Below are 14,184 nucleotides of genomic sequence, written 5' to 3'. Positions count from 1 at the left end.
CAGGGGCAAAATCGCCTCTAGCACCCATGTAATTTTTTCCCTTGCACTGGAATCCGTACGATAAATCAGATTCTGTTTACACTTTGGAAATTTATGTGCTCAGATGAATCAAACAACATTAAACACAAATGAATAAATTCTATAAAACATTCATTAATGTTTTTGTTTCTCCTTTCTCACAATATTAAACAAAAACAATGACATTTAAAAGAAAAAATGACATTGGCATATTGTATCTACATGTAGTGTATATTTGGTGATGTCATCTTCATTAAATGGTGGTCTAGGGCTTGTTACACAAAGCTTATATGTAGCAATCATCATCGACTACTTTGTACAATTAATCATGAAAATCAAGGGTGCGATCAATTGCTAGCCTTTGTGTTATGGGATCCTGGACAACATTACTTGATGTGGCTTTTGCTGCAATGGGCACAAAAGATAGGGGACATGAATGTCCTCCTGGCTGCTGCTCTCTGCAACAATAAGCTGTCCCCTTTTTGAGATATGTCACAAGATAGACATCAGTGATTTTGGAAGTGAAAGTGAGAAGGTTTGACATGCTAATCTTGCTTTAGAATTATTCACGACGAAATTCACGACGTCGTGAATTTCGTCGCCAATTTTGTCGTGAATTTGTTTTGTTTGCCTGGGCGGTATGCGGGTTGAAACCAATTCGCCTGCTGCTACATGTAATTCCACTCACAACAGGGTCTACATTCATTTAGTCTAATGCAATTCTGTCCATTAACTTTTCGCCTATTTGTTCCAGTCATCACTTCGTCTTATCACCAGTTCGTCTATGACCATTTCGTCTCATAACTAGTTGGTCTAATATCAATCTTATTTTCCTTAATTTCGCTCAATTAACACTTAGTTCAATTAGACCAAATGGCAATTGGACCAACTTGGTTATTAGACGAAATGGCAGTTAGACCATGTGGATAGTGGACGAACTGATGGTAGACCAAATGATAGCATACAAGTTGGCATTAGACCACTTGAAAATAAACCATTTAAACGACAGAACGATGTTCATCCATATGCATAGGCGGATCCAGGGGGAGGGGGCCAAAGGGCCCGCCCCCCCCCCCCCCTATTGGCAGAGCAAAAAACATGAAAAAGGGAAGAAATAAAGAAAAAAAGGAAAAGAGAGGAGGAAAAAAAGAGGGGGAAGACGAGTGAAAAAGAAATAAAATGAGGGGAAGACACGGAAATAAAAAGAATCTTTCATGTCACTATATCAAATTTTAATTCGCTCGCGCTCGCATTTGCCTATAGCCTAGGTGTTCCAGGGGCGGATCCAGCCTATTGTGTTTGTATAGGCCTCCATGCATTGGCATATAATCATTCCATTCATTCTATGTCATAATTTCCCAGTAGCAGACTTTTCCCTGGGTCAGCATATTCAATCCCCTACCCTACATGTATCTAATCTGTTCCCATGATTACCCCTCACCACGTGTAGAGAGTTATATAATACCCTGCGTGGTACCACATGTTTCGTATGTATGAATAAAGCACTTGTTCTTTGACCAGCAGGGAGAGCAGTCATGTGTGTATAGTGTTTGTGACTACATGAGACTTGTTGAACACAAAACAGCCTTCGCCAATAGGGGGGGCGGAATCATTTTTCAGCCATATTTTCCCCAATCGGCCGCTCGAAGACGATTTTTGGTTTCTGTGAAGAGGTAGTCTTCTTAGCTTTCTTCTTACAAATCAACATAAATACAAAATATCATAATCCTTATTTACATGTATATAATGTGAGCGTGAAGCACGAGCTAATTTTTTTTGGAAATCATGTATTTTTTCCTAAAATTTAAACATTCTTGGCAATGTTTGTTTTCCTAAAAAAGATGTGTATGCAAATAAATAATTACTACGAACACGAAGCGCGAGCAGAAATGAACTGGTGGAAAAGGTACCTGTTAAAGCTTGACTGCATGCAGACTGCAGTTAGTCATGAAGACGTACTATATTTTAAAAATCAAATAATGCGAGCGCGATGTACGAGCTGAATTTTTTTACATTTTTACCTAAAAAATGAAAATTCTAAGGACTTTTTGTAACTTAAACAGAATAGGTATATAATAAACAATTGATGTGAGCGTGAAGCGCGAGATAAAAACTTTTGACATTTCTACATAAAGAATGGAAATTTTTAATCAATTTTTGTATTCGTAAACAGGATAGCTATGTAACTAAACAATTGATGCGAGCGCGAAGCGCGAGCGGAAAAAAATGAGATTTAGACCTAAATACGGACACTCAATTCATGTTTTGTAAATTTTGAAAAGAATGAGTAATTCCTACATTAATGATGCGAGTACAATGCGAGCAGAAAATTGTTTATATTGTGATCTGAAACTGGATAATGATTTAAATAGAGAACAAGTTGAATATCTGAATAAACATGCGCGCACCGATGTTTCATATTTAGATCTAGAATCTAGGCATTCTAAATACATCTTTTATCATGAAAATCGAAGTGAGCGCCAAGCGCGAGCTTAAATTATTTCCCTCCTTTGTTTCTTTCTTTCCTTTTTTTTTTGCTCCGCCAATAGGGGGGGGAGGGGGCGGGCCCTTCGGCCCCCCTCCCCCCTGGATCCGCCTATGCATATGGATAGCAGTGGATATCATTCTGTCGTTTAAATAGTTTAAACCATAAAAAATAGTGAGTGGGCTACATTATCGACTCTCTCAGTTGCATATGAGTTGTGCATACAACTGTTTTGTGAAAACTAAACAAAACTTTAAATTGTCACTACTTTATTATTTTACAGCCGATTTTGGTGAAATTTTCAGCATTGTGCTTGTCTGATTTTTCTCTATTATTGATTCAAATCAACATTTTTCTGAGGTGGACTTGACCTTTAAACTGTTTTGTGAATTAAAGCAAAATTTCAAAATGTCATAACTTTCTTATTTTGCAATTGATTTTGATGAAATTTTCAGTGTTATGATGGTTGGATTATTCTTTTTTTTATTCATAACTTTCTGTTGGGGTGGACTTTAATCATATCTTATCTCGGAAGCTTGATTTGGTGAAATCTACAGCTTTGATATATTATGCATGTAGTTTTTGACATATTTTATTTCTGCTAATTTGGCCCAGTTCCATCTGCATTCAGATTATGTGTAGAGGGTGGCAGACTCTATTTGCGTCTCGTAGCTTTAAGGGAACAAGATGGCCTCATAAATATCGGCAAGTTTTTTCCCCCGTCTTCACATCATATTTAATGTTTAATAAAAATGAAAACAATATTGTATACATGTAAATGTAATCTGTGACTTCTTTGTACTTCCCTGTTGGTGAAGTCATTTATCAAGATACCCGATTCCGACCAGCGCAACATCGGCGGATTCTGGGGGAAAAAACGAAATGACTCGGGCCTAGCGGCTACATCCATTTCATTTGCCTCACATACAAGAGGGGGCCCACAACCAACAATACGTCCTTCCTCACTGCCGTCATCTCTCAGATTTTTGTAAAACTTTGGAAACCCATTGGGACTCATGAAAAATGGACAGAACTGAAATATTTTCGCTAACAGTAACAGCCTCTTTGTGTGATACAGGCTAACAAACTTTGGACTAATTTGCGCGACGTCACAAATTAAAATGGCCATATCTCTAAGAGAGCTGGTTTTTGTGTCTTTCATGCCCTATAAATCTGTCTGGGCAACATTTTCCTACCTACAACTACAAAAAGTTATTCCAAAATAAACACTTCAATCATTAATTTTAAAAAATGTATCATTCAAATTTCCGGAAATTCAAGGCTACACACTAACCTTTTTTCTTGAAGGCCCCATCAGTCCACCAAAATCATCATTTCATATTATTAGTGGCCCGCAATGTAAATTTGGTGGCCCTAAACAATAGAAAATATTACAATTTATCAAAACCGGGCCACCAAGTGTGGTCTTTACAGAATTTGGTGGCCCGACTCTCATTTATTATTTTTTTAAAGAATTATTCATTAATAAACAATTTCATTCAAAATCACAAAAAACTGCAAGCTCTCTTCTTTTCCTCATACAGTAATTATCAGTGGCGTAATGAGCCCAAAATTTTGATGGGCCAGACATGTCATATCAGGCAAAATATACTGAAAGTTGTGAGTGAGCAAGAACAAAATTCAACATTTTCAGTAAAAAAAAAAAGTTAAATTTTGTATCAGATTTTGACATAAAAAATTCAAATAATGATATCATACATGTATTTCACCTTTCTCTTTTTTCTTTCCTTTTTTTTAGTCGTCATTTTTTTGTGGGGAAGGGCGGCTTGAGGGAAAGCCCAAAGCCCCCCCCCCCGGGGGGGGGGCTTGTGGCCTCTACTAGTACTCTTTTAATAGTATATTGTTTTTATTATTTGATGAATGATTTTCATAGAAACGACTGGTTCAGAAAACTATTAAACACAGCCTTTCGTGAAAAGCTAGACCTGGTTGTTGCGCAAAGGTGCGTTTATTTTACTCCCCTCCCTCACCCCACCCCTTCGAGAAAAGTTGCCCCTGTTTTCTTAAAAAGGGTGCAGCCATCCCCGCTCTGCAAACGCAGATGATCGTAACAAGCTGGCATAAAGCGCTTTATACATGTAGTTATACATTTTTGTAAATCCAGCTAAGGCTGCATTTTGTGGCCATCACATGAAATGTCTAAAATTCAATATTTTTTTCTACTGTTTGAGTAGGATTCTTTAATGATTATCTGTCCATGTATTGCAGTAAAGTTTGTGGTCGTTGCATGTCTCCTTGTACATACATGTATATTCAAATTGCGCAGATACACATACATGTACATGTATGCTGCAACGGCTGGAAATGGCTCACCGCATGTATTCAGAGATTGCTGACTGGTACTGTATGCACAGACTTGGAGGACCTTACCATAAGTACTGTAAAAAAATTTAACAAATGGTGCCAATGTCAACGTTTACAATTACAACCATTAATTTCAAGAATTTTGATTAAACTTGCATGTTGATCATACCGTACTTGTAAGACAAGGCTATGGCTTTTTTTAAGTACAGAAAAATTCATATTTGTTGTGGTTTCTTTAAAAAAATAATTAGATTTTCTTCATAATATCACAAACTATGAACACAATGGCATCATGTCAGGTCTGAAGTCATGATCGCCACATGTCTAATGATCCATGTCCATGTGAAAAAGAATGTGTAATTCTGGAAAACCTTTTCAGTAAACCATTTAACCAAATCAGTAGATCCCTAGATTTGATTTCTTACAGTAAACCTATTCCTCAAACTGTGTCTACAGTTTGAAGAATAGGTTCCTTTCTGCTGAAAATGAATATGACAATATTTGAAAGAAAGTAGTTTCTTGTTACACCCATAACACACACAAACATCTGTGAAAATTTTCAATATTAATTTTCTACTAGATCTCTACTGCTGGCAAAAATTCTTGAAATCCCCATCTACATCAGGTACATGTAATTTTTTTTCTGTTCTTCCAGATTCAAAACCTATCTGGACATAAAAAGGTAATAACTGGGTTTAAATGTGCACAAAATCCCATTCCCATGTCACTCATGACACAGCTGTGCTGTGCCAGTGAGCAGCAGGGTGGCCATTTTGTCAAAGCAAATTGTTCACTATTTGTCAATATTTAGATTGTTGAAAATAAAATGCAGAAGGAATTTCTGAAGAATTTTGTACAAAAAAATGCAGATAATTGGATTTCTTGTCAATTTTGCTTGAAAATACTGTTTGTGTATCAGAATATTTGAATTTATGTGAAACAGAATATGGTCATTTGGCATTCTCAACTTGCAGTTCACCAGCTTACTCAACCCACTCCAGCAAAATGTCTGAAACAACAGTTTTCTGACTGCTTCATGGGGATGAAAATGTCAGATAAAATTGAGATGGGCAGTCCAAAAAATGATATTGAAATTGTCAGCACACCATTTGCCTATCAACTGATGGTAAAATCTTCCTGATTTCTTCAATACATACGCTACGAAATCGAATTATTTGAAGGAAGTTTTTTCTGAATTACCATCGTTGCATCACATTCGTCGAGTTCGAACAAAAGCCGAGGGAGCGTTTGCACGCAGTATCATTAGCGCAACCTCTGCGCTGCATAGGCAGACACACGATCAATGACGGGAGCAGAGTCAAAAGCGAGATAAACAACTCCTTGATTTCAAGGGAAAGTACAAAATCTAATAATTCATGTGGGAAATGGGGAGAAGATTACCGTAGAAAGGAATATTACCTAACATTTTAGAGCAAACATTTAATGAATGACAACAGAGAAATATGTTAAAACTGAATTGTATTAAAACACATTTCGGTTGTCTTACCGGAGGAGGTCTAATTTTACAAATGCCAGTTTTCTCTGCAATGGGCCGTATCTTGGCAATGTAAGCGAGGGGGTCCGAGAAATCTTCCTCTGATGGTTCAAAAACTGGAGCTTCCGGTGGTGGAACGAAAGCTTGATCGTCATCCATGATTATGATTCCAATAAAATCCTTTATTATTTAGTCACACCACAGAATACTCCTTAAAGAGATGTGTTTTCAGTCACATATTTGTGATAAAAATGTTCCTCTCCGGAGTCGAAAACATTACCGTACGTAGATATCGTAATCGCTCGATAAGCTATCGATAGCGCGAGCTGCACGTCACCATTGCGCATGTGTACAGCAGCGTATGGACGTTGAAGATTAAGACGGAGTTCAATGCCCCTTTACTTTCCGAAGACCCCAAGTTAAAATTGAAATGTCTTATCTAAAAGCAGTTTACATGGCTTCATAAAAGGTTTTATAAAAGATGACAACATGACTAGATCCGTGATCTTTTCCTTTCATAGATTAGAGGGGGACGGGGGGACCACCTCTATTATGTCCATGTCAAGCCCGGGATGTCAAGACTGTGTCAAGAAATCAAAACAAGAATTAATGAAAGGGAGAAAGGGGAAGGTACAGGTATGAAGAAATTGGAAATGAGGGGCCTGGGTAGCGTAACTTTTTATTACATTTCTGCAATTTATCATACCTATATGGTAACACACGACGCAGCAATCCCAGGGAAAATTTGGGATAATAATGATAATGATAATAATAATAGTAATAATGATAATAATTTATGTTCCATTTGTATAGCGCAGCTACTATATAATTGCTTGATACTTGGTATCATCATTACCCCGGATGTATATAGCTGAGCCGCCGTACAGGCGCTAAAGCATTCAAGGAATAGGGGAATAGATCCTACCGTGTCGAGTGTGTGTATACATTTCTTGCTGAAGGAAAATACGCCATGACTGGGATTCGAACCCACGTCCTCTGATTGAAAGACGAGAGTCGTAACCACTAGACCACTATAGACCACCATGGAGTTGACTCAAAGTCAACAGTGACCACTATATAGGCAATTAAAAAACTAGGAGTTGGTTAGGGTGGTGCGTGAACCCCTCTCTAAGTTGGACCCTCCCCTTCTTTTTTTTTTGCCTGTCATTTTTTTTAGGCCAAATGTTACTTATTCTTCTCTCTGGTCAACTTTTTTGTTCGATGAGAAACAAATTTTAGAAGCTATTTGTCACCTCCCATTTAAGGAGAAATAAAATTAGGGGGTATATTGAGATAAAATTTTAATAGGATACCGCTAGCACTTAAAGGGATGGTCCGGGCTGAAAATATTCATATCCTAATACATAGAATAGAATTTACTGAGCAAAATGCCGAAAATTTCATCAAAATCGGATAAAAAATAATGAAGTTATGGAAGTTTAAAGTTTAGCAATATTTTGTGAAAACAGTCGCATGAATATTCATTAGGTGGGCTGATGATGTCACATCTCCACTTTCCGTTTTCTTATGTTATTACATAAAATCATAATTGTTTTCATCATTTCATGCTTGTGTGAAAAATATGTCTCCCTTATAATGAAATAAGATGCAGCAATAAGTATATAATCCCGTATATAATGCACTAAATCAGTTGTCAATCCAATTTTTCGAGTTCTTGAAGGAAAAAATAGAATAAACCTAAAAATACAAAAGAACAAGTGGAGATGTGACATCATCAACCCACCTTGTGAATATTCATGACGACTGTATTCACAAAATATTGCTTAACTTCAAAATTCAATAACTTTGTAATATGATTTGATTTGATTTGACTTTATTTTACATATTTCACAAGTACAAACAAAATTATGAAAACAATATCAGAAAACTTATGAGAATACAAATCAGACAAGGCATAACAATTAATTCAAATTAAAGAGAAAAGCGATTTGGAATTAAAGACAATTTAAAGGAGTGAAATATGAGGGAACCTGCATAAAAAAAACAAGGCTTGTTAAGTCTGCAGGATCCAGAAAAAAAATTCGGTCTTAATGAGGAGAGGACAGGTAAGAAATTGATTACACCAATTGTTATCCGATTTTGATGAAATTTTTGGCATTTTGCTCAGTGAATTCTTCTCTATTTATTAAGCTATACATACTTTCAGCCCGGGCCATCCCTTTAATGAGACTGTCATGTTCATAAGGATTATAACTTTCAAGTTCAAATATTTTGTCTCAATGTATCCTGTTCATGATTTAAAAAAATCATGATATTCGGGCTTGAATATCAGCTAGTTTAGGCTCACGTACGTTTTTGTTCTATCATTCTACTTCTGTGTATTTTCTTTCTTTTTCTAAATATACTTTTAACTGGATTTATGCTCCAGTTGTCATCCTGTTGTACTTGTGTTTTGGGGGTCTACATTATTTTATACGAATATTTTAATATTAGGCTGCACTGTACAAGCTCCGCTTTTTAGCAGCCATTCCCAACCTGCTTATATTATGATTATCTTGATGTAATGTACAAACACACCCACCCACCCACACACACACAAACAATCATTGTAAAATGTTGGAAATGGAAATAAACGAAACAAAATGAATTATAAAGCGCGGATCTATGGGGCAGAAGGGGCATCTTACCCACGCACGCACAAAAAGAAAGAAAGAAAATAAAGGGAACAGAGAGAGAGAAAGAAGGAAAAAAGGGAAAAAAAAACATACGGGAAGGAATGAAGGGTGAAAAAAAGAAAAATTATATATAGGAAATAAGGAAGAGAGAGGGAAAGGAAGGGAAAGAAAAGGGGAAAGGGAAAAGAAAGGAAATGAGATTTAAAAATAATTAAAAAGGGTGGAAAGGGGAAAAGGAGAGAGTAGGATGGCGGAACGAATCTGAAGGGGGACAGGGAGCAAAGGGCATAACTCCCTAACCCACTCTAATTGACATTAGATTCACCATCAATACTCTTCAGGGGCCACGGAACGGTTTTCAAATTGGGGGTACTGAGCCAAAAGGGGGGGGGGGTGACCATGCAAAAAATCACATCACAATCATAATGATCATTTTTACGTTTTTGTTCGCGGTTTTGGAAAAAAGTGGAGGGGCTGAAGCCCCCCCCCCCCCCATTCCGCGGCCCCTGCTATTTGCTTGAAGTATAGCTGTTAATGGAAATGGAAATTGAGCAAAGCCTTTTTGAAGGAGATTTTTGTAAGTAGCGCCAGCTTACATACGACTTAGGTTTTCCATTTTTTAAACCACTGTACTCCTCGCGCGACGCTCGCTCGATCGAGTCGCTTAAGCTATATATTCCGCGAGAGATGGTAGTATCTATATAGCGAGCGAGGGTAGCGAGCAGTGGTTGTAATAAAAATTGGAAATCCTAAGTCATTGAACTTGCTTCTTGGTCTACTCTAGCGCTAATTACAACTTGGATTTTTTACAATTTTTTTTAGAAAGGTAAAAGGAAAAGCATAGAGGCACGTGACAGAGAAAGATTGGGAGAGGCAATTTTTTGGCCTTTCGAGGGCACTCTAAGTTGAGACACCAAATGCCCTCTTTAGGCATAACATGTATGTTGAAAATAATTTAAGGGGCGTAATATAATAATGAATAGAAAGAGAAATATTTCACAATATGAAATAGAATCAGCCGGGGTGGCACTGTAGTTCCTCCTGCCCCAGGACCCCAGGATGGCCATCACTGACAGAGAAAACAAGAGAAGGGAAATAAAGGGGACAGGGACGTAAAAGGGGTCGAAGGCCGGGGGGGGGGGGTTGCAAGAGCAATTTCCCGGTCATATATGATGTGAACAAACACGGGGCACCGCATGTGGCAAAATATTCTTAATGACAGTCCCGAGCTAGAGAAAAAACCCTCTTTTCATTAGAATCTATTGATAGAAAATGGCATCATATCTTACACTTACCCTTTCCTTTTCTTTTTCCGTTCTTGGTCGTAGAACTTTTGGGGGACATGCCACCATACCCTTCCATTATTTTGTACGCCAGTGCTCCTTGTGTGGCGTTCGGAGTGGGGCTCTTCGGAACCTTTCGAGATTCAGCTATTTTAGACTTTATCCGGCCACGAATTTTCTTTCTTTTTTTCCCCATTTTTTTTTTTTTTTTTTTAATATCCCGTGCAATCCATCAGGAGGCAGTCTTACCGGCCCCCGCCAAAAGATAGACACAGAGAAGAGAAAACAGGGAAAGGGGCCGGATCGAAAAGAAAAAAGGGAAAGAAAGAGAGAGAAAGGAAGAATAGAGCGAAGGGGAGAGAAGGAAGAAAAGAAGGTAAGGGTAAGAGAGACAGAGTTTAAAAAAGGGAGGGGGGAGAGAGAGGAAAGAAGAAGAGTGTGGAAATTCTTGATTAGAGCCCGAAATAGCGAAAAGGAGGTATCTCTCGAATAAAACAAGTCTACCCATCTTTCTTTCTCTCTCCCTCTTCCTTTTCCCCTTTCCGTTTATCAATCTTTTTACCTCGCCACTCTCTCTATCACATAATGCAAGATAACACCATGTTCATGTTTTTCGACTCTTTTCCTTTTTTGTATGTGTGTAAATGAATTGCTGCATTTGTTCATATTTCAGATCTATATTACTAGTATGCAAAACCTACCATTTGCCCTTTAAAGGGGAAGTTCACCCTGACAAAAAGTTTATTATAAAAATAATTGAAAATATTGCCAGAGGTTTAAAAAAAATCTATCAAAGAAATAAAAAGTTATTAGAATTTTAATTAGTTGATTTGTGACGTTATATGCGAGCAGAATTCCTACGGAGCGAATGGTAAGATATCAATCAAATGTCAGTTTCCCCAAAACATGAAAATGGTTTTTACTGTACCTTTTGTATATCAAAAGAAAAATAATTTCACATCCGATCATAAAATGAAAACAACAATAAGTAATCAGGAACCATTAAAAAAAAATGAAATTCATGCATTTTATACAACAAAATGCATGGGGCTCCTGCTCGTTTATGACGTCACAAACAAAAAATTTAAGATTCTAATAACTTTCTTAATCTTTAATTGATTTTCCTCAAAACTTCACCAATATCTTTGATTATACTTTCTATTTTTACATGCAATAAACTTTTCTTCAGGGTGAACTTCCCCTGTAAGCAGTGAACCTGGGGGGGATACATCCCAAAAAAATGTTTGCAGAGGGGGTATAGCATATACAATCATCCCCCACTTTTCAAGATAGAAAAACATTTTTTTTTTCACCACATGGTTAATACTACTGTTAATGTGTAGATTCATCTTTAAATGCACTCAAAGTGCTTTAATTGGACTTATATTGCATTTTAAAAATGCAAAAAATTTTCACGAGTTCGCTCCACTCCCATGCTCAACCTGTTCATACAAGAGTTTGGCCGTCACAAATCCCTACTTTTAGCTTATTTTATTGCAAAGGTTATATCCACAGCACCATGGGAGTTTAGTTATAATAAATCCATTTATGAATATGTGATTCCATTGAAACATCTTTTGAATACACTTTCGTGAATATGGAAGGGGGTATGTGATTCCAATGACTTTCAAATATGATTAAACTTTTATCATAAACGAATTAAAACATCCTTTAAAGGACAAGTCCACCCCAACAAAAACTTGATTTGAACAAAAAGAGAAAAATTCAACAAGCATAACACTGAAAATTTCATCAAAATCGGATGTAAAATAAGAAAGTTATGACATTTCAAAATTTCGCTTCATTTCACAACAACAGTTATATGAACGAGCCAGCTACATCCAAATGAGAGAGTCGATGATGTCATTCACTCACTATTTCTTTTGTTTTTTATTGTTTGAAATATGAAATATTTTGATTTTCTCGTCATTGTCTTGTGAAATGAAGTTTCATTCCTCCCTGAACACGTGGAATTCCATCATTTTAACATTTTGTGCTTCAGGCAAGGAGGTCCTAATCGTCAAATTCGTAAAAATTGAAATATTGTATAATTCAAACAATAAAAAACAAAAGAAATAGTGAGTGACATCATCAACTCTCTCATTTGGATGTAACTGGCTCGTTCATATAACTATTTTGTTAAAAATAAGCGAAACTTTGAAATGTCATAACTTTCTTATTTTACATCCGATTTTGATGAAATCTTCAGCATTGTGCTTGTCTAATTTTTCTCTATTGATTCAAATCTACATTTTTCTGAGGTGGACTTGACCTTTAAATACACTTTCGTGAATATTGAGGGGGGTATGTGATTCCAATGTATTTCATATTTATGTTTATAACTTTTATTATAAACGAATTAAAACATCCTTCAAATACATTTTTGTGAATATGGAAGGGGTCATCTGGGATCTTTGTGGAAGCGGGGGTTTGTACCAAAAATATTTGGCCTACCGTATTCTTTTAAGTGTGCAATGAGTTACTGATGACATAGCTCAACATAGTTTGTGATGTGATAATTACACACCACTTGAAAGAGGTTTTGGGGCAACATTCTTTCTTCCACCTACTGAAAATTGGCTCGCTCGCTATGCTCATTAACCACATCATCCAATAATCACACCTCATGAAAGATGATTTCGGTCCTCATGTCTTCCAACTACTGAAAATTTGCTCACTCGTTTCACTCGCTCGCATTTGGATATCAGCTATAGTTCAGTAGTTTATAACACAACAAATTCATTATTATAGCCATTGAAAAAAAAAGGTTAGAGACCGTTGACTAAAAGATAAAAGGGATATGTACAAGGTTATATACCCTGTATACATAGCCTCAGGAGTGGGGGTGTCCCCAAAATTTTCATTTTTCAGGTCAATATATTGCTTTCATCCCCCCACTGCTTGGACTGGATTTACACTTGTGCCTGTTACCATAATAAAATTCAACTTTTCTGGCTAAAGTTTTGCTCATACATGTTGGATATATCCTCACTTTAATACCATACATATTGTCTCATTTACACAATGATAACATATTATGACAATGACATGTAAAGAATGTGAGTGTTTATTGAATTTATTCAATACCTAGATTAAACTTACAGAAGTAACTCAGATGCATGGCCGGTGAGGGTAGAACCGAGGGTCCTTGGCCAGCCAGGTAAAAAAAAGGGGGGCCCCAAAATGAAAAAAAGGCATATTTTTGGTTTTAAACTAGTGCACAAAGAATGCATACAGCATTTACATTTATTTAAATGGAGAATAAAAGTGCATTGTCAGTTCAATGCCTTGCTCATAGGCAGTGTTGTGGCTGGGGATTAAATCCCAGACTTTTGAATGTCTAGTCAGATCAGATGCCTTAGAACACTTGCACACAGGACTTCCACAAAAAGGCAAAATTGACCATTATGAATACCCAAGAATGAATGGGGGAATGTCCAAGATTTAGCCAGCCAGGATACTAAAAAGTACAAGCGAGGAATTGTTTTTGTTCTTTTGTTAATTAAAGGCGAAGCTAAATTATGGGACTGGAGCACAACAATACAATCAACCTTACGTGCAACAATGTATGTAACTTTACTTTGTAAAATGTTGATTTTATTGAATCTTGTATCAACAACAATGTTTAATGTGGTCCTTTTCAATATTTCTAGTTGGAAAATTGTAATGTGATAATCTACGAGGGATCTTAACTACATTCTAACAAAATAAAGTTATTCAAACAAAATGAGCCCTTTAAGCATATATTTTACAAATTCAGTGATTGGATAATAGAAAGGTACAGAGATATTTCATTTTGATAATATTCATGTAAAATTGCAAAATTCATCCAATGAAAACATTTAAAAAAAATATTGTCCACATCATAACTGTTTTAGGGTATACACATTCATATAATCTTGTAATGAATGGGAATAATAAGAGGCACTTTTGGTGGATTTA

General features: G+C 36.5%; 1 protein-coding gene across 2 annotated transcripts in view; it reads right to left on the bottom strand.

The window, feature by feature from the left end:
* The window catches only part of LOC121411498 (lysine-specific demethylase 5A-like), a 42,888-nt gene extending 36,256 nt beyond the window's left edge, over window positions 1-6,632 (bottom strand). Inside the window, exon 1 of one of the 2 annotated variants that reach the window (XM_041604263.1) lies at window positions 6,336-6,632. In XM_041604263.1, coding sequence (XP_041460197.1) covers window positions 6,336-6,482 — 147 coding nt within the window. In that variant the 5' untranslated portion in view covers window positions 6,483-6,632. The remainder of the gene's footprint in view (window positions 1-6,335) is intronic. The other variant, XM_041604262.1, reaches the window with a different exon arrangement.
* Between the last annotated feature and the right edge of the window lie 7,552 nt (window positions 6,633-14,184).

Source organism: Lytechinus variegatus, chromosome 3 (assembly GCF_018143015.1).
Source record: "Lytechinus variegatus isolate NC3 chromosome 3, Lvar_3.0, whole genome shotgun sequence".
Lineage (NCBI taxonomy): Eukaryota > Metazoa > Echinodermata > Echinoidea > Temnopleuroida > Toxopneustidae > Lytechinus > Lytechinus variegatus.
This window is presented reverse-complemented; position numbering and strand designations above follow the sequence as displayed.